This window comes from Nycticebus coucang, chromosome 11 (genome assembly GCF_027406575.1).
Source record: "Nycticebus coucang isolate mNycCou1 chromosome 11, mNycCou1.pri, whole genome shotgun sequence".
Taxonomy (NCBI): domain Eukaryota; kingdom Metazoa; phylum Chordata; class Mammalia; order Primates; family Lorisidae; genus Nycticebus; species Nycticebus coucang.
The window spans coordinates 121,944,012-121,964,365 of record NC_069790.1 but is presented as its reverse complement, the minus strand read 5'-3'; the positions used below and the strand labels follow the sequence as shown (position 1 = coordinate 121,964,365).

General features: G+C 35.1%; 1 protein-coding gene across 11 annotated transcripts in view; it reads left to right on the top strand.

The window, feature by feature from the left end:
• KMT2C (lysine methyltransferase 2C) overlaps nt 1–20,354 on the top strand; it is a 298,652-nt gene that overhangs the window by 195,071 nt on the left and 83,227 nt on the right. For all 11 annotated transcript variants that reach the window (XM_053608446.1, XM_053608454.1, XM_053608455.1 and 8 more), the window contains 9 exons: nt 868–987; nt 3,761–3,877; nt 9,329–9,430; nt 9,681–9,785; nt 12,935–13,116; nt 13,357–13,521; nt 14,468–14,577; nt 15,064–15,129; nt 16,464–16,676. In XM_053608446.1, the coding sequence (XP_053464421.1) occupies nt 868–987; nt 3,761–3,877; nt 9,329–9,430; nt 9,681–9,785; nt 12,935–13,116; nt 13,357–13,521; nt 14,468–14,577; nt 15,064–15,129; nt 16,464–16,676 (1,180 nt within the window). The remainder of the gene's footprint in view (nt 1–867; nt 988–3,760; nt 3,878–9,328; nt 9,431–9,680; nt 9,786–12,934; nt 13,117–13,356; nt 13,522–14,467; nt 14,578–15,063; nt 15,130–16,463; nt 16,677–20,354) is intronic.

Genomic DNA, 20,354 nt, shown 5'->3' with positions numbered 1-20,354 from the left:
TTACCTTTGTGGAATAAACATTTGCTGTTTAGCCTCTTCATCAGATTAGCACAGATTATTGCTCAATGTAAATATTTAGAAATGAAATGCCTTAGTTTTATTTTAATTATTTTCATCAGATGCTATTTCCTGTATAATTTATCAGGTACTTTAGGGATTTTAATTTGCAAATTTAGGACAATTTGCTTTAATATTCCTTCACTTTTTAAGTCAGTCCCTTGGATGTAATGTTCATAAAATATTCATAAAACCAAAACCCACAACTAGTGGTCACTGAAGGAAGAGTAATTACATGCTAAGATTATAATGTGTTTGCTTCTTAAGGTTACTAACAAACTTTCCATAGTTTAAAGTGTATTTGGCTATTGATCACTCACCTTTCTCATTGCATTCTTTGGCCTGCTGGTTCGTTTTACAGTAATAAAACATTCTTTATGGTTATCCATTTCTCCTTCTAGTTAAAGAATTAGAAGAAAATAATCCCCAAATAATTTTTTAGTGTTAATTCTTAAAGAGTGAATTACTTTTATTTGCATTTTGGTACAGTAATCGGAGTTTATGAGTCAGTGTTGATGTCATGTAAACCTTAATTTTAAATGTTTTGTTATAGTGCTATTTCAACCAGATTAAAATATTTAATGTAATTTGTAGCACAAAACTTCTAAGTTACACTTAATTTTATAACTTTAAGTTACATATTTAATCATTCTAAGTGATAAGCTTATTTTCTCTATTTTGAAGCAATTTGTCCTAAATTTCCATACATTTTGCATTTGTTTTTGCTGTTCTAAAACTCTTTAGTTGCTGGCTTTGACCTTTTCTGTTGCTGAGTTTTATACATCTATTTTCTCACCTGCCATATCCTAGGGGGCTTGGAGTACCCATAATACAGTGAGCCCACCTTCCTGGTCCCCAGACATTTCAGAAGGTCGGGAAATTTTTAAACCCAGGCAGCTTCCTGGCAGTGCCATTTGGAGCATCAAAGTGGTAAATAAAATTGCATTTACATTCATATATCATTTCTTACTGGTTGTTTTGTCCTGCTGGATGATAAGAATTAAACGTTTCTTTCCTAGATTCAGTTTCTAGAGCCACTTTCTTAAATCTAAAACTTTAAACATAAAAAATAATATGCTTGAATTTAAAAAGCTGAATTAGGAGGAAGTTAAATTTCAGTTTTACAAGTGAAAATTTTTAATCTTTTTTTAATGGGTGATTCTTTTTGTTGTAATTACCAGTGCTTTTATGACATGTAGAACAAAAGGTAATGAAGGACTTTTTCATTCGTGATTTCATTCAGTTTTGTTGCCTGGAAAAAGACAAAAGAAAAATTCCATTAATACATAGGGTGACCCAAAAGTCGCCAGGGGAAGTTGTAGCTAACTAAATGTATGTTTATTTACAAAATATTCATTACAGAATTCACAAAATATTTATGAAATATTCTCTCCATGTTGGCTACCTACACACGCACATAAAATCTTCTTTTCCATTCATGGCAAACATGCTCCAAAATACATGTGTATCTGCTGTTGTAATTTTTCCTATGTACGGCGACTTTCAGGACACCCTGAATTATGTTCTAATGGAGAAAAAATACTAGAATTGTGGCAGATTTCATGGTTTCTGTTAATATGTTAAAATTGTAGGGCCATTTTCAATCCATGTCGTTGGTTAATGATTGTGCTAGTCCTTGAAGTAAGTTAAGTAGTTTGATGCATTTTGAAGAGAAAATTAATTTTAAAAAGTATTATTTCCAAAGCTAAAATACTTTATTTGACTAGTGAAGACAATTTTTCTTCATCTTCTACATTTGCTATAATTCCAGAATATGGATGTTTAATTTAGACTAATGAAGGATTTGAAAGGAGTTCCACATTGTAACTTCCTAACTTTTCTTTCACCCTGATATCCATAGTGTTTAGGTATAAATATTTGTTTTAAGAGTATAGAAGATGACTTGTTTGTAACATATAAACATACACCACCAATTTGCACTTTTTCTTAACTGGGTCATCATTGGATACTGTGGGGGGAAAAACAGATTACTATAGACCTGATTTTTAAATTTCTGACTTGTAAAAGATCTTTTTTATGTGTACACGAACTTTTGTTTGTATATCAAAACAAATTATCCATCCAACTATACCCCATCCTCCTCTTGTTCAGAGAAGCTGATGTTTCTTTCAAGGAGTGTAATGGGGAGGATGGCTAAGAGAAGACGAAGAAAAGGCATTTTGAAGCTGGAAGCTTTGCTTATTGCAACCATTCTCCCCTCTTTTTGTTCATGTGTAACTATCAATTTTTGACATAGAAACCATTCTGCTAAATAGGAAATGAGTTTAGCATTTTAAACTACAAAAGGTGACATAAGCTGAAGATCTAACATAGTTTGCAACTTGTTAGGAGAAAAAAAGATCAGAAAGTACATTCCTAAGTAGTGTACACAATGTATCTGCTTGTTTAAGCGCCAAGTTTTCTTTTCTTTCTTTTTTTTTTTTTTTGAGACAGAGTCTCACTTTGTTGTCCTCGGTAGAGTGCTGTGGCATCACAGCTTACAGCAACCTTCAACTCTTGGACTTAAGCAAGTCTTGCCTCAGCCTCCTGAGTAGCTGGGATGATAGGCGCCCGGCACAATGCCTGCCTATTTTTTGTTGTAATTCTCATTGCTGTTTTAGCTGGCTGGGGCCGGGTTTGAACCCTCCACCCTCAGTATATGGGGCCGGCACCCTTCCCCACCGAGCCACAGGTGCCGCCCTTAAGTGCCAGGTTTTCTTGAGGAATAATATATAAATGTGAGTATAAAGAAGGGAAAACCCCCCATACCCTGGTATTTATGTGTTAAAATACCAGAGAATTTAACATGTTTTCCCATAGGACTTTTTCTTGGGTAAAACATCAGATAAATTATTTTCATTCCAAATATTTGTTATCTAGATGATTTAAATTTAAAGCAAGCCTATTACCCTTTTGTCAGCCTTCTTACACTCTTTAAATGATTTTTTTCTCTAAATACAATGGTTGAATGAAGTAGACATGTTCAATTCATGAGACCACTATTGAATACTAAAGGAAATGGACTTGATTTTAATAAGAGGAAGAACATTGTTATACATGAGCAAATAAACTTTCATGCAGTGTAGCAGTACAGAATAAGTGGTTGCAAACTAGGGACTCTGGAGGCAGATTTGATAGCTTAATGACCTTGGACAAGTTACCTCTTTATTCCCTATGACACCTATCTAAAATGGATATATAATAAAATAGTGCCCACCATATGTGGGATTAAGAGTAAAAAAGTTCTTAGATCAGTACATAGTTAAGTATTTAGTAGATGTTAACTATTACTATAATTACTTAGACCATTTAGGGAGTTTTCTTTGTTCTTTATGTTGAATCCAATTGGTCCCATATCAAAATACCTGGATTGGGATGCAGCTGTTCTAGTCACCTAGAATGTAGGTTTGGGAAATAGAAAAATAATGTTCATCAAGGCCTGCTGATGGAGAGCATTCACAGTGATAGACCTAAAGTTTGATTCTAAGGCTATAAGCATTTTATTTGTATAATTTCAAGTTGTCGAATATATATTTAAAGATACAAATAATAAGCCCAGTCTCTTAACATTTATCATCTAATCAGAATAAAAGAAGTGTGTATTTGTGTAACATTTAAGAACATGTCTTATCTCACTGACTTTTAAATTTAAAAATTCTTTTGGTCTGTTACAGAATGTTGACTTCTCTTGTCTGTCATATAGGGCCGGGGATCTGGCTTTCCAGGAAAGAGGAGACCTCGTGGTGCGGGACTGTCAGGACGAGGTGGCAGAGGCAGGTCAAAACTAAAAAGTGGCATCGGAGCTGTTGTATTGCCTGGGGTGAGGCTTGCTTCATTTATATCTACTGGGATCTTTAAATGTCAATGATTGGAGTAATCGCTTGTGTAGCAAGTTTAGACCATAAGAATCACATACATAGGCTAGAATTTTTATTTTACTATATCTCGACTTCGTTTTTAAAAACCTCTGGTCAGGTTTTCTTTTATATTTTCCGCTTTCTCACACTTTCCTTTTCTTCGCTTTCTCTTGACTCTTTCTATGGCAATCCTCTTCAAATTGCTCACATGTGATGTATTTGCTCTTTTATTTAAAAAGATATGATTGATAAATATTTGTTCATTGGTATGTTATGAGGCTTTTTTAGATGTATGCTAAAATGTAATGGGTAACTATTGGCAAGTATTTTATTAGTAATTTTACTGTTTCACTGAAATCCTGTTTTTCAAATAGTCATTTAAAGTTAGGGTGCAGGTGAAATTTTTCAATTTTACTACTAAACTAGGAGTAAGAAAACTTAGATTCTGGCTCAACTACAATTTGGAGTTTACTTAACAAACAAAAACATTGTAAGTTAATCATTTGTACCCGCATATTAATCTGAAATAAATAAAAAGGAAAGTTGAAAAACAAGGTTTATTGGTGTATACTTGGTAATGAAATAAGCTATAAATATTTGACATGTACAGTTTTGTAAGTTTTGACATATGTACATGTCTTTGAAAATCATACCTTACATAGTGAATAGATTCATCCCGCAGTTTCCTCATGCCACTCTGACCTCCCAAGTCACCTGTCCTTGTCCCCAACCAGTGACTTACCTGATTTCCCTCACTGTAGATTAGTTTACATTTCCTAGAGTTTTATGTAAATGGAATAACACAAAATATACTATTTTTGGTCTGATTTATTTCATTCAGCATAATTGAGATTTGTGCTGTTGCTTTTGTTCATTCCTTTTTCTTGTGGAATATTTAAAATTAGACATCCTTGCCTTGTTTTTGATATCAGGGAGAAAGCATTTAGTTTTTCATCATTAAGTATTGTGAGTTTTTTTTGTTTTGTAGAGACAGAGTCTCACTTTATGGCCCTCGGTAGAGTGCTGTGGCATCACACAACTCACAGCAACCTCCAACTCCTGGGCTCAAGCGATTCTCTTGCCTCAGCCTCCCGAGCAGCTGGGACTACAGGCGCCTGCCACAACGCCCGGCTATTTTTTGGTTGCAGTTTGGCCGGGGTTGGGTTTGAACCCGTCACCCTCGGTATATGGGCCCGGCGCCCTACCGACTGAGCCACAGGTGCCGCCCCTGTTTTTTGTTTTTTTAATAGGCATCTTAAATCACTTTGAGGAAGTACCTTTCCATTCACAATTTACTGAGAATTTTTGTTAAACAGAAGTATATGTTGCATTTTCTCAAATGCTTTCTCTGCCTCTTAGAGATGATCTTACGGTTTTTTTCCCAGCCATATCAAAGTATAGTTGACAGATAAAATTGTATATATTCATGTACAACATGATGTTTTGATACATACATTGTGAAATGATTACCGCAACCAAGCTAATTAACATATAACCTCACATAATGACCTTCCTTTTTTGGGATGAGAATACTTAAGATCTATTGTCTTAGCAAATTTCAAGTATATTTTTTTGATATGGTGAATTACATTGATTGTTTTTTTACATGCTAAAGCAATCTTGCATTCCTGTGATAAACTCTATTTGGTCATGATATTTTGTCTTTTTTATATATATTGTTGAATTTATTATGCTAAAAATTTTAAGTTCTTTTATGTTTGTGTTTATGAAAGCTACTGGTTTGTAGTTTTATTTTCTTGTAATGAATTTGATATCATCATAATGCTTGCTAACTAGAATGAATTGTGATGTATAATCTCCTCTTTAGTTTTCTGGAAAAGTTGTGTAGTATTGGAAGTATTTTTTTTTCTTTATATTATTTATAAAATCAGTAAAGCCATCTTGGCCTGGATGTTTTTTTAACAAATAAAGTTTCTTTGACAGTCGTTCATTTAGGTTATCTGTTTTTTCTTGCATAAATTTGTTTCTTTTAAGGAATTTGTCCATCTTGCCAAAGTTGACAAATTTATAGGTATAGTGTACATTATAGTATTTCTCTATTGTGCTTTTTATATTTTTAGATTTCTGTTTTTTTCTACTTAATATTTCCACTCTGATCTGTATTATTTCCTTTCCCCTAACTTTTAGTTTAATTTGTTCTTCTTTTTTTGTTTACTCTTACATGTCCTTAATTGGAAATCCCAATTTCTGACGTTTAGATCAGAGCTTTTTATTCTCTTTGGCTTATATAGGTGGTCTAGGAAATGAAATTTCTATCACCTTCAGGACATACTACACTAATATCTATGCAGGCAATAGCACATATTTTCTTTCTTGTACATACAATTGATGTCTTAAAAAATCTTGGCTTTTTAGCCCTCATTATTTAAATATGCCCCCTCCCACTACCACCACTTGAATTTAGGGGACACTAAAGTTTCCTACTGCAGGCTTTGTTTCTGCTTTATGAACATCATATTCCAACCCTGTCTATCATTTTCAACATTTTCTGGTTAAATTTTCCCTCAAAAATAAAAATGATGGGTGGCGCCTATGGCTCAAAGGAGTGGGATGCCGGACCCATATACTGGTGGTGGTGGGTTCAAACCTGGCCCCAGCCAAAAAAAAAAAAAAACTGCAAAAATAAGTAAATAAAATAAAAAATAAATAAAAATGACATTTTTACAACTTCTTTGGGCTGCTTGGTATGTAAAATGTGTTGAGTTTTCTCTTTTGGGGGTGAGGAAGTAGAAATGGATACTTGATATTTCAGCCATTTCCACAATTACTTATTTCAATAATCTCAGTGTATCATTAGTCCTATGGTTGATTTACTGTTGCTTTACTCTTAGCAGTCACTTAATAGATAGTACTGATGACAATTATTCTACTTAGGGAATCATCTTTGATAATGACCTAACATTTTAAAAAGCTAATTTTGAGGGACACCTATAATGCATGAATGCATTTTATTAAAAAAAATTAAGAGCATTATAGATAGGTCAAAGTATACCCCCACCTCAGTCCTTTCTTTTTCCTTTTGCCAGTTTGGTGTAATGACGTATTAGGTTGATTTGTGTGAAACTGTCAACATTCTACCTTTTTTAACCCGCAAAACCTGCAGTTTCTTAGGATTCAACCTGTTGTATACCCATGTGGCAGTAGACTATATATGATGGGTTTGCATGTTTTTATGCCACAGTGATGCACTTCAGATACTATTCTGCAGCTGATTTGTCCACCTAGTAATGTTGCGTGTGTGTGTGTTTTATTCTGCCATGGAAGTCCATGCAAATTTCTACCTGCCTATGTTTTAAATATAGTGTAATTTTCCAGAGTTAGGATTTGATATTGTTTTAGTCATTCCCTATGATGAATATTTACTTTGCTTACTGTGTTCCCTTGTCATTAGCATTTTTATGACTGTAAGTTGCTCTTTTCTTCAAAAAAATATTGCCCATTAAAACTGCCTATAAATTGGAAATATTATGATACTATAACGTATTTTTTCTGTTTAGTTAATCTTCTTTCAGTCATTCCTTAAGAAGAATAGTGACTGTGTTTTGACCTTGAAGCACCTATTGTGCTTTACCTCTGCCTCTCCAGGGTAGGTTGTGAGCTTTTTAAGTGAAGAAGGATCATATTTTATGATTTTGGCATTGGCTTCCCTGATGTTTTACGGCATCTAATTCAGGGCTGTTTTTCATGATAAAATCTTTGTAAGCTATTAACAAGTCAATGAGTATTCAGTTGATTTAGACTATTGGTTCTCAACCTGTGGGTCGCGACCCCTTTGTAACAATGAAAATACATCCTGCATATCAGATATTTACATTATGATTCATAGCAGTTGCAAAATTACAGTTATGAAGTAGCAACGAAAATAATTTTATGGTTGGGGGTCACCACAACATGAGGAACTGTATTAAAAGGTTGCGGTGTTAGGAGGCATTAGGAAGGTTGAGAACCACTGATTTAGTCAAATATAACCAAGTTCTGAATCACCTGTGGATGATAATCCTTTGGCTAATACTGAAATTTTGTTAAGTTATTCAAAATAATATTCTAAAGCAGCGTAGTCTAATAGAAATATAGTGGGAACCATATGTAATTTCAAACTTTCTAGTAGCCATGCTAAAAAGTTTTAATTCCGGGCGGCGCCTGTGGCTCAGTGAGTAGGGCGCCGGCCCCATATGCCGAGGGTGGCGGGTTCAAACCCGGCCCCGGCCAAACTGCAACAACAACAACAAAAAAAATAGCCGGGCGTTGTGGCGGGCGCCTGTAGTCCCAGCTACTCGGGAGGCTGAGGCAAGAGAATCGCGTAAGCCCAAGAGTTAGAGGTTGCTGTGAGCCGTGTGACGCCACGGCACTCTACCAAGGGCGGTACAGTGAGACTCTTGTCTCTTAAAAAAAAAAAAAAAAAGTTTTAATTCCAAGGCACTTAGAACTGCCTTAGGGAAAAAACATTATAATGAACAGGTGAAATTAATTTAATCCATATCGTTTTCACTAATACATCTAAAATGTGTGTGTATTATATATCATAATGAGCCATTTTACCTTTTTTTTTTTTTTTGGTACTTAGTTTTTGAAAACTTGTGTATTTTATGCTTATAGCACATCTTGTTGGACTAGCCACATAGCAGGTCTTATGTTTTGCTAAAACGTGATTAGTTTATGTATATATGCGTATACATATATGTTATAGTTCCTCGTGTGTATTTACGCACATAATTTTATAGCTTATAGCAATTTTATAGTTTCTTAGAATTTCTGGGTAATCACGTTTTACTAAAGACAGGTTTATATTTCATTACTTCTCTGTAGGACTTGTAACTCGATGAAAGACAAGTAGGTGAATAAAAATGTCATGACAATTTGGTGTCTGGCATTAATATTATTTGGAATTATTAGTCTAAATGTTGGGGAAAAAATTATATTTGAAGTTGGGTTTTTTGTTTTTTGTGTGTTTTTCTTTTTTTGAGATAATCTCAAAAAAATTACGACAATAGCTGTGGTGTTGTCGTATCTCATTGCAACCTCAAACTCCTGGCCTCAGAGCCCTCCTGCCTCAGCCTCTTGCTAGTAGCTGGGACTATGGGAATGTGCCATCATTCCTCACTCATTTTTCTTATTTATTTATTTATTTATTTTTGGCCGGGGCTGGGTTTGAACCCACCACCTCCAGCATATGGGACCTGCGCTGCCCTATTTTATTTATTTATTTTTTTTGTAGCGATGGAGTCTCACTGTTTCCTAGACTTACCTCAAACTCCTGGCTTTCCAAAGTGCTAGGATTATAGGTATGAGCCACTGTGCCTGGCTTGTGAATATGAATTATCTCAGGCTTTCCAGTTAAGTGTAATATAAGTAAAAATCATAACTTCATGTTTTGTGTATTTTGCTTTTTATAGGTGTCTACTGCAGATATTTCATCAAATAAGGATGAAGAAGAAAACTCTATGCACAATACAGTTGTCTTGTTTTCTAGTAGTGACAAGTTCACTTTGAATCAGGTTTGGACTTAATTATTGTTTTGTACTTTTTAATTCCTCTTTTGCCCATTTCTACTTTCTCTTGTATGCACAGAAGTCATCTTGTATTTAGCTATACAGCCATTTATTTATTTTTTTAACACTGCTAATATAGGTCTGCACTGTAAAGAGCTGTACAGCTATATTAATTCAGATGATACTTTAAAATAAAATTTGTATATTCTTAGCTTAATCTCCAATTTAAAATATGTTCGTGTGTTCTTGATTTCAGGATATGTGTGTAGTTTGTGGCAGTTTTGGTCAGGGAGCTGAAGGAAGATTACTTGCCTGTTCCCAGTGTGGTCAGTGTTACCATCCCTACTGTGTCAGTATTAAGGTAAACATGCTTAAATTGAGTTACAAAAGTGTATTATTGAATTTTGACTTGATTTGCATGGTAACATACTGCTTCCACTTCTTAAAATTAGTCAAGTATTTGTTAGGATTATTATACATATGGGACAATATCTAAGTACTTCAAATATTGTTTGTTGCCTCAAGAAGTAAACTCTTGTATAAATCTGTGGTTTTTAAATTATACTATTCTGTCATTTCTTGAAAAGGTAAAACATAAAAATATATGCATTTAATATACAGTTATATTATTTTCTAAGGCATTAGATTTTGGTGATTTATTTTGTCCACAAATTAAAAAGTTGAGAACAGCTAGAGTACTTAGTAAAAATTCGTGAGTCCATACTAGTCTCTTCAATTCTCAACTCTTCAACTCTCAGAAGGACAATTTCTTCTGTACAAAAGGACATTTTCTTCTTATAGTTGAATGAAACAAATGTTATATTTAATGCAATTCACAATGCAGTGTGTCACACATTTTTTTTTGTAGAGACAGAGTCTCACTTTATGGCCCTCGGTAGAGTGCCGTGGCCTCACACAGCTCACAGCAACCTCCAACTCCTGGGCTTAAGCGATTCTCTTGCCTCAGCCTCCTGAGTAGCTGGGACTACAGGCGCCCGCCACAATGCCCGGCTATTTTTTGGTTGCAGTTTGGCCGCGGGCCGGGTTTGAACCTGCCACCCTCAGTATATGGGGCCGGCGCCTTACCGACTGAGCCACAGGCACCGCCTGTGTGTCACACATTTAATGTATAGAGACATACTGAGTAATTTTTTATTTTTGTGTGTGTGTGGTTTTTGGCCGGGGCTGAGTTTGAACCTGCCACCTCCGGCATAGGGGACCGGCGCCCTATTCCTTGAGCCACAGGCGCCGCCCCATACTGAGTAATTTTTTAAATGATCATTAGGTTTTAAAGGTTATTTAAATATGGATATGTGTCTCAGTACTTCAACTATTGAACTTAAGATTTTTTGTTTTTCTTTTTAAGGACTCAGTCTTAATTAAACTTATATATTTGAAAAAAGTAACAAATGGTCACTGGAAGTAAACATGGAGGTACAGTTGCTGTCCAGGGGTCCTGCCATGCACTCCATATCCAAATCCTTTCTAAGACTGCCGTACCACGTGGTATACATACTAACTTCAAGTTGCATGGTCGTGTATCACTTGAACTTATGAGTCGTTTTTCTTTTTCTTTTTTTCCCTGTACTTCAAAAATCACTGTATTATATAATTGAGTTGCCTAAAATGTCAGTATAATAAGCAAATCAACATGTATTCTCCTGGGTATTCTTTGCCTGTAACTACACTAGTATTTTTTCCCTTGGGAAATAGATGTTTTGTAAATAATCTATCCAAAATAGAAGACTAATACAGTTAGTTAATATAGTGTTATAATTAGTTGCTCACATTATGTTGACCAAAAAGGGCCATAAATTACATAAAGCCCTTTTAAAAATTAGCATTATACATGCATAGAACAAAAAGTCTTTTTTATATCTTTATATTCTAAATTTTTTTTTTTTTTTTTTTTTTTGTAGAGATAGAGTCTCACTGTACCGCCCTCAGGTAGAGCGCCATGATGTCACACAGCTCACAGCAACCTCTAACACTTAGGCTTAACGCGATTCTCTTGCCTCAGCCTCCTGAGTAGCTGGGACTACAGGCGCCCGCCACAACGCCTGGCTATTTTTTTGTTGCAGTTTGGCGGGGGCTGGGTTTGAACCCGCCACCCTTGGCATATAGGGCCGGTGCCCTACTCACTGAGCCACAGGCACCGCCCAATATATTCTAAATTCTTGATAAGTTTTATTGGTGTTAGGAACTATAGTGCAGGCATGCACAGTGGCTCACTCCTGTAATCCTAGCACTCTAGGAGGCTAAGGTGGGTGGACTGCTTGAGCTCAGGATTTTGAGACCAGCCTAAGCAAGAATGGTGATACCCTCCCCTACTAAAAATAGGGGGTGGGGGGACTAAGGCCAGGAGGTTTGCTTTGAGCCCAGGAGTTGGAGGTTGCCATGACCTATGATGATGCCATGGCACTATACCCAGAGTGACACAGTGAGACTCTATCTCAAAAAACAAAAAAGGAAAAGAAACTAGAGTGCAATTAGAATTTGTTTTTAGAATAATTATATTTCTAATCCAAGATTATTTTCAAGATGAGAATATATTTTTAACCCATCCAACAATTGCTTAAGTCTCATTTTGCAGATGACTTATACTTTGAAAAGTACTTTGCTGAAGAATTTGTGAATTATTCTTTTCTAGTATCTGAAGTTGGGATATTTGATGCCTTTCTGATAGTTGTTCCTTTGAATTTAACACCTTTATTTTTTTCTGGTAGCTTTTAGGCTTTCATATACCTCATGATCTGAATTTTTTATTCTGTACTTTGCTTGCTGTTGTTGTTCATTATAATGTGGGCTGTTTGGTCCTTTCTGTCTATAAACTCTAGTCTTTTGAGATCTTTAAGAAGTTGGCTTGAAATTCTTAATGTTACATGATTGGCTTCCTTGAGGAGTTTAACAGGAATATAGAGATCCTCAAAGTTTCTAAGTTAGACCCCTGAGAGAGGAATAGAGGAGTCACAATATGTGCTTCAGAACCCTTGCTTGACAGCTTAAAAGTCCCCCAAGATTATGATCTGAGAACTCATATTTTAACTTAAGTTTTGGTATTTTTTTCAATTTTTCTTGCTGTTGATTTTAATATGTAACAGTTTCAGAGGCATGATTAATGGAAATAAAGATGGAGTCTTTGTTCATATATTTTTAAATCTAATATAAACAATAACGGGCGCAGCTTTTTCGATTTCTTTAAAATTCAGTCTTACCTATTAAGATATTAGAAATTAAATCTATTGCACAAAGTAGTTATGTGGACTTTAAAAAAGTATTAAAACATGTGCCACTTTCTATTATTCTGCTCAGTAGGTGGGTTCTTAAAAATATATGTGAACATGCCCAATCCAGCATTGGACATTGTAGGTGCTTAATAAATGTTCGTTGCTTGCTTCTTTTCTGCTTTTGGTTACATAAGCACCATATTAATTTATATAGTTATTTGATTATGCAGAATGAAGTCTGTGTTAATGTATAAATCACACATATTGGTTGTTTCTTTTACAGATCACTAAAGTGGTTCTTAGCAAAGGTTGGAGGTGTCTTGAGTGCACAGTGTGTGAGGCATGTGGGAAGGCAACTGATCCAGGAAGACTCCTGCTGTGTGACGATTGTGACATAAGTTATCACACCTACTGCCTAGATCCTCCATTGCAGACAGTTCCCAAAGGAGGCTGGAAGTGCAAATGGTATTCCAGGATTTCCTTGTTAGTCATTCAAGTTCAGAACTTTCTCATATTACTAGTTGTAAAAAACTACATCTGTTTAATTCTATAATAAACATTTACTATGATAGATAATGCTTGTTAGAAAAAATTTCACATATGCATTGAATGATTACCCCCCTTCTGTTTATATTTAACTTCCCGAATTGCAGTATCTAAATAAATAAATGAGATTAAGATTTGGTGGGGGAATTTGGATTTCAGGTGTGTTTGGTGCAGACACTGTGGAGCGACATCTGCAGGTCTACGATGTGAATGGCAGAACAATTACACACAGTGTGCTCCTTGTGCGAGCTTGTCTTCCTGTCCGGTCTGCTATCGAAACTATAGAGAAGAAGACCTTATTCTGCAATGTAGACAGTGTGATAGGTATTGTGTTGTTTTCATCTTTACACACTTTTCTTTCTGAACATAGGAAAATGAAATTGTAACATAACTTTCTTTGATCATAAATTTAAGATCTAAAACATTTTGTTTTGGAGATTTTTAGTCACCTAGAAACTTGAAGAATGATTTCCTGTTAGGAATTCTCAATTCCAGAATGAAGATCTTTGACTTGGGGCTTTTTACTGGTTTACAAATACTTTGAAATTAGAATCATTGCCTGCATAGATGTATTTTTTTATGGAGGGTTTCTGAATTTTTTATTAGATTTAAAAAGGAATCTCACACATTCTCTTTCCCTTAAATCACTTCCTTAAATCTCTAGATACTACGTACCTAGAGATTAGAGACCAACTCTCACCTTCCCTTATACAGTTTCAAAATTTTTTGGAAAAAAAAAATTACTCTTGTTGGTATGTGGTTGTGTTCTGTAGCAGTTACGCTGTATACGTAACAGTATTATTTCATCAGTACTACATTATTCTCAGGACTCTGCCTGCAAAGCTCCTTGGCTTTATTTCCCAGTTACTACCATTCATCATCACTTTATATGACTTATATCTACTTCAGATTTGAGAAATCGCATGAAGACAGACATACTCTGCCATTTGAAGTCTTGTGAATTCCTTACTGCTTGCCCTGACTACCTTCCTTGCTATCTTTGATATATTCAGTATATGATCATAAAGTAATTATCCCATCCTTGTAATGTTTCTTGCCTTCCCCCTAGTACTTGTGCTCTTTGTTTTCTTTCCTTCTCAGCTCCATGAAAGGTTGTGTCAATAGGGATAGTTAAGAGAAAAGGGGAAGGTGGGCAAGGCAGGAGGATAATGTGCGGCTAAGGGGTTTAAGCTCTTGGTATAGCTTTTATAAGGAAACAGTTCTCAGTGTGTTCAGTTATTTAAAAAATGTACAAATATGGTCTTTCTAGATGGATGCATGCAGTTTGTCAAAACTTAAACACTGAGGAAGAAGTGGAAAATGTAGCAGACGTTGGTTTTGATTGTAGCATGTGCAGACCCTATATGCCTGCATCTAATGGTAAGAGGGTAATGTATTGGGGTCTGTGCTCTTCTGCACCTCCTTTGCGTCTTGCTGTCCATCACCAATGAGTCACCTTATTTATCTTTGTAAAACTATTGTTTGGCCAAGCATTTTATGAAAAATAAATTATTTTTTGTTATGAATTCTTACTATCTCAACCTTTTATAAAACAATTTACATAAAAAAATAAAGCACATGAGGTATAAAATGTAATTTTGATTCTGTTTTTCAAGGAATATGATCTGTGGTTTTTAGCAGTATGTAGTAATCCGATGTACTTTTTGTGAATTTTTCCCTTCCAAATTTCATGATTCTTTGACTGCTTTTGTGTTGTATTGTTTTCAAGATCCCTTTCAGCTGTAGTGTTCAAGCATTTATTTTAGTAGAATGAGAAGAGAAACAAATTTTAGTCATATGTAAGTCTTTAAATACATTTTACCTTTTCTGAAAAAATTACCTGATTTTTTTTTTTTTTCATTCCAGCCCCTTCCTCAGACTGCTGTGAATCTTCGCTTGTAGCACAAATTGTCACAAAAGTAAAAGAGCTAGGTAAAACTTTAAATGCTTTACTTGCTTAATTTTATTTACTTGGTTTACTTTTTATGTAACTTGCTAGCCACATTATATGAAACTTGCTTTGATTATATGGGTATTGAATCTAAAACCCCTAATTGGTAATCATTTCTACACTTGATAAACTATTTGTGTTGACTGGGGCACTGTTCTTACACATTTTAGCAATTTGATAACCAAATAAACAGTTCTTTTTTTTTTTTTTTTTTAAGCTGATACTTATTTTCCTCCTTTATTTCCATCTTGTTTAAGAGCTTGTTGAAGAACAGCTTAAGACCACTCAGTCAAATAAACAGTTCTTAGAATAGCCACTAATGCCATACTTGCTTTGGTTTTGTTGATACATTACTGAGCTTATTTATCAGCAGAAAATAAGACCTAGTTAACAGACGTATTTACCTTTAGAATTATTTAAATCTCCCTTTTTCATAATAGATCATCCTAAAATGGTGATTAATATGGTACTTTTATTAAATCATTCTTTTGGCTACTTGTATTTGATATCATCTGAAATAAAAATATTTGGAGAGTATCGAAATTATGTTAAGCAACAGCAGTTTTTTATATTTAAAAATCGAATCTGTAAGATTTGTACTTACTTTCTCTCCCTGTGAGTGATTACATTTATACTTCGATACCATATGGGCTTCTGCAATGCTCTTGTCTCTCTTATATAAAATGATCCTTACCTTTTAGTCTTTTCTAGCAAGAGGTTTATAGTAGATTATTTGAAGCATTGCATTTAGCTTTAATGCTGTCTTTCTATTAATAAATCCTTTTATGGAAACATCATGTGGCTCTGTGCCCGTGGTCATTGGTTAAGGCATTGGCCACATACACCGGAGCTGGCAGTTTCGAACTCAGCCCCGGTGACAATGACAACTACAAAAATAGAAATATCAGGGCATTGTGGCGGGCACCTGTACTCCCAGCTACTTCGGAGGCTGAGGCAAGAGAATTACTTAAGTCCAAAAGTTTGAAGTTGCTGTGAGCTGTGATCTCAGAGCACTCTACCGAGCATGACATAGTGAGACTCTATCTCACACAAAAAAAGAAACATTATGATAGAAATTTCAGGAAGACCATTTTTTAAAACATTTAACCTTCTTGCCTATAATCCAAGAAAGTTTGGCCAATTATTCCGAGTTTCAGTTGGACATTGTTATAGTTATTCATACCTTTCATAGATGATAATTACTGTATAGACATACAGTCACATTCCTTAGACATACATACTTTGGAACAATATTCTATCAGTCAAATTTGAAATGAAACTTTAAATTTGTATTCTTCGGGTTTTATAATTTTAGATCCACCCAAGACTTATACCCAGGATGGTGTGTGTTTGACTGAATCAGGAATGACTCAGTTACAGAGTCTCACAGCTACAGTTCCAAGAAGAAAGCGGTCAAAACCAAAATTGAAATTGAAGATTATAAATCAGAATAGTGTGGCTGTTCTTCAGACCCCTCCAGACATCCAGTCAGAGCATTCAAGGGACGGTGAAATGGATGATAGTCGAGGTAATATTAATTTATTTTTTGTGGAATGTGTGTGCAAGAATTAGAGCATGGAAGTCAACTTTTGAAGTATCTATGGTTTATCTAAGAGTAAATCATACTGACCTAGGTAATAACCCTTGATGTCTTATTTGCCCTTTCTAAGTGAGCAATCTTCTTAGACCTTCCTTTTTCAGATTTTTTTTTTCTTTTCATGCATCTTAGACAACCTTAATGAAATCACTGGGAGTACCATACATTTTGAAGATCACAGGTGAGGAAATTCAGAGGGCTTGACCTTAATTTGCCAGGTATCATCATAAGCCTTCTCAGATGCTGTGAGCTTGGATACCATGTTTAAGTTAAATTGAACTTGATTCACGCATTTTAGACGTGAACAAACATCTAAATTTAATACTACCTAAAGTGTATACTTATATTCACAGGTGTTCATAAACTATTGCTTTATAAAAGTTTTCTTGATCAGAGTAAATATAAGGATTTTCTAGCTAAAGTTTTAAGATAGCAAAATAGTAGTAATGTTTAATTGAATATGAGTTATATTTTTAGTTATTTCCATGGAGGCTTTCTATAGGCTTGAGAGTGATTTTTTTTTCTTTTCATCTGATCTAGAAATAAAGTAATAATTATTTTTGTTTCATTATATTTACTCAATAGTTTTTTTTTTTTTAAGAGACTAGGTTTTGCTATGTTGGCCAAGCTGATCTCAAACTCCTGGGATCATGCGATCCTCCCACCTCAGCCTCCTAGCTGGAAGTACAGGTGTGCATCACTCAGTAGTATTGACTGAATGCCTGCTGTGTGCCATATGTTGGAAATCATGTCAGTGAACAAAGAAGTTTACATTTTCTATTTATGGAGCTTATTTATTTATTTATTTATTTATTTTTTTTTTTTTGAGACAGTCTCACTATGTCCCCTTGGGTAGAGTACAGTGGCATCACAGGTCATAGCAACCTCTAGGGCTTAAGTGATTGTCTTATCTCAGCTTCCCAGGAGCTGGGACTATAGGTGCCTGCCACAATGCCTAGCTTTTTTTTTTAATTATTATTATTGTTGTCATTGTTATTTAGCAGGCCCAGGCAAGCTTTGAATCCACCAGCCCCGGTGCATATGGCTGGCACCATAATCATTGAGATACAGGCGCCAATTCTGGAGCTTGTATTTTAATGTTAGGAGAGGAACTATTTAAAAACCCTGCATTACCTAATCAGTTAATTATAATGTATTTGGCAAGTGCTTAGGGAAAAAAAAAATAAGAGTTTTATAAAGAGGAATTGGGAGTATAGACTGATGTTAAGGGTCCGTATGAACTGAAAGCAATTTATTGAGCACAAAATTTAAAGGGGAGAGTGAATGAGCCATTGATTAGTCAAGGGAAGAGCATCTCAGACAGTGCTAAAGCCAGTGCACAGGCCCCAGGTGAGAGTATTCTTAGCGTGTTCAGCAGAGTGAGCTCCTGGGCTAGTAAGAGGTAATGAGATCAGAGATGTAGATGGCGCAAGACCATAAAGGTATGTGGGTGGCGTTTGCATTAGACAGGAGTGGAATGAGAGGGCCTTGAAGAGAAGAGTGGCGTGGTCATTTTGGTCATTTATTAATAATTACAAGTTTATTAATATTTAATATTTTAAGAGGAACACTGTGTTGTGATGTCAGTAGACTGTTATTAGGTACAAGAGTTGTGGCAAGTAGATGAAATCAGTAGTAAAGGTGGGAGAGGCTTTTGGGTCAGAGAGGATGGGTCTTTTGTTTATCCGATACTTTTCCATTTAATCCTCACATTTCAATTATAGTAATTTGTTTGGGGTTAGTGTTATTGGGAGGAAAGAGCTTTCTGATGCTTTATATAACTGATTTTCCAATACCATTGAACAGAGAAATTGATTTTTAAATTTAAAGTGGTTTGGGAAGAAGTTCACATATGTAGGAGAAATTGGTCAGCTCAGCATTAGCCAGAAAACAGTGAAGAATTTTCGTTTGAGGACATTAAAAAATGTCTGAAAAAGTGTTCTGTAATTATTTAAATTTGGGAAATGCTACTTTTCACAAAATGTGAAAGATTTCTTGATAGTACACATTATTTTCAAAATTATGAGATTATAGAACCTTAAAAACAAAAGAAGAAAATGACCTTGGAAGCTTTTCTATGTTTATAGATGCACACTATGAGAAATGGTGGTGAATTTCGTCTCATTTTCTTCAAGTAAAATTTCAATTTTTGTGTTTTTGTTTTTTTTTTAATTTTTTAAAATTAAATCATAACTTTGTACATTGATGCATTTATGGGGTTCACGGTACTGCTTTGATATACAATGTGAAGTGCTTACATTGTACTTGACACATCCATCACAATTATACTCGGTTCTTAATAGCTTTGAACTGTACCATTGCGTCATGCACACGAGGTGAGGCCCCCAATGCCCTCCCTCCTGTTGTGTCCCTCCTCCCTCCTTTGCTTCTACTTTCTGTACTATAGTTATGGATTTGTCCTTCATATGAGTGTGTAGGTGATTATGTATTGATTTCATAGTAGTATTGAGTACACTGGATACTTTTTTCCCCCCTTCTTGAGATACTTTACTAAGAAAAATATGTTCCAGCTCCATCCAGGTAAACATAATCATGTATTTTCTTATTGACTCCAGTGGAGTTAAAGTCAGTTGAAAATTACCCTTGCTTTCTTTCCATTTTGTGATAAAATATCCCAACTTTAACTTGATTCACTGAATGTTTTCTTGTTTTTACTGACAATAAACAAAGATGATTGTTCACTGTGTTAGATGTTAAATAAAAATCGTAAGACAATTTTAGAACTTAAGGAATGGAAGATACAGTATTTTCCTGACTAGTCCTTCATGTTCATTTACTTCTCAAAATATAAATCTTTTGTGAAAGGAGAGGTGTTTTCTCTGGATATGTGGTAAGTACATGTTATTTGAAAAACACTTGCTTTTCCCTCTTGGCTAAATAAAACTCCTTTTTCAAAACATGGTATTACCACATCTGGTTGTCTTGAGACTATTTACACACTATGCTTATATAAGTTTTATGGTATTTAATGTGCCTATATAGGGAAAAACAAGAGGAAAAGAGGACAGTCATCAGCAGTTCTTATCGTTCTGCTGAGATTTCTGATACAGCTAGCTATCCCTTTTGGGGAGTCCTTTGTGTTAAACCTAAAACGTCCTGCATTTGAGGCAGCAGGTTTTGATGATGCCAGAGCACCGTTTGAAGAACATTATGGGCAGGAGGCCATGTTGAAGCCAGCTCTGGATGTTTAGCTTCTCTCATGCTTCGTCTTCTCCCTGGTGAAATGTGTGTACTAGGCCCAATCCCTCAGGCTAGTTGTGCTGATGAAGTGCAAGGACAAAGGTTAGACCATGATCACTGGGCACTTCCTACATACTCAGCCAGTGTGAATTCTTACAATAATGGTGCTAATCCAGGCTTCAGCAGTAACTAGTTCTGTGTCCAACAGAACTCAGCAAAGTTCCACACTTGTTTATATATGTGATATAAGACCCTTTCGAGTTAGTAAAATGAATTACTTCTGGGTTCATGTAAGTGAACACTTAGGGCACGGGATTATCTGCTAGAATCATTTTGTGAACATCTTTTTCTTCATTTGGGGAGTTGAAGAAAAATTCAGTACATTAGGGCAAGACTGGATGATTTTAA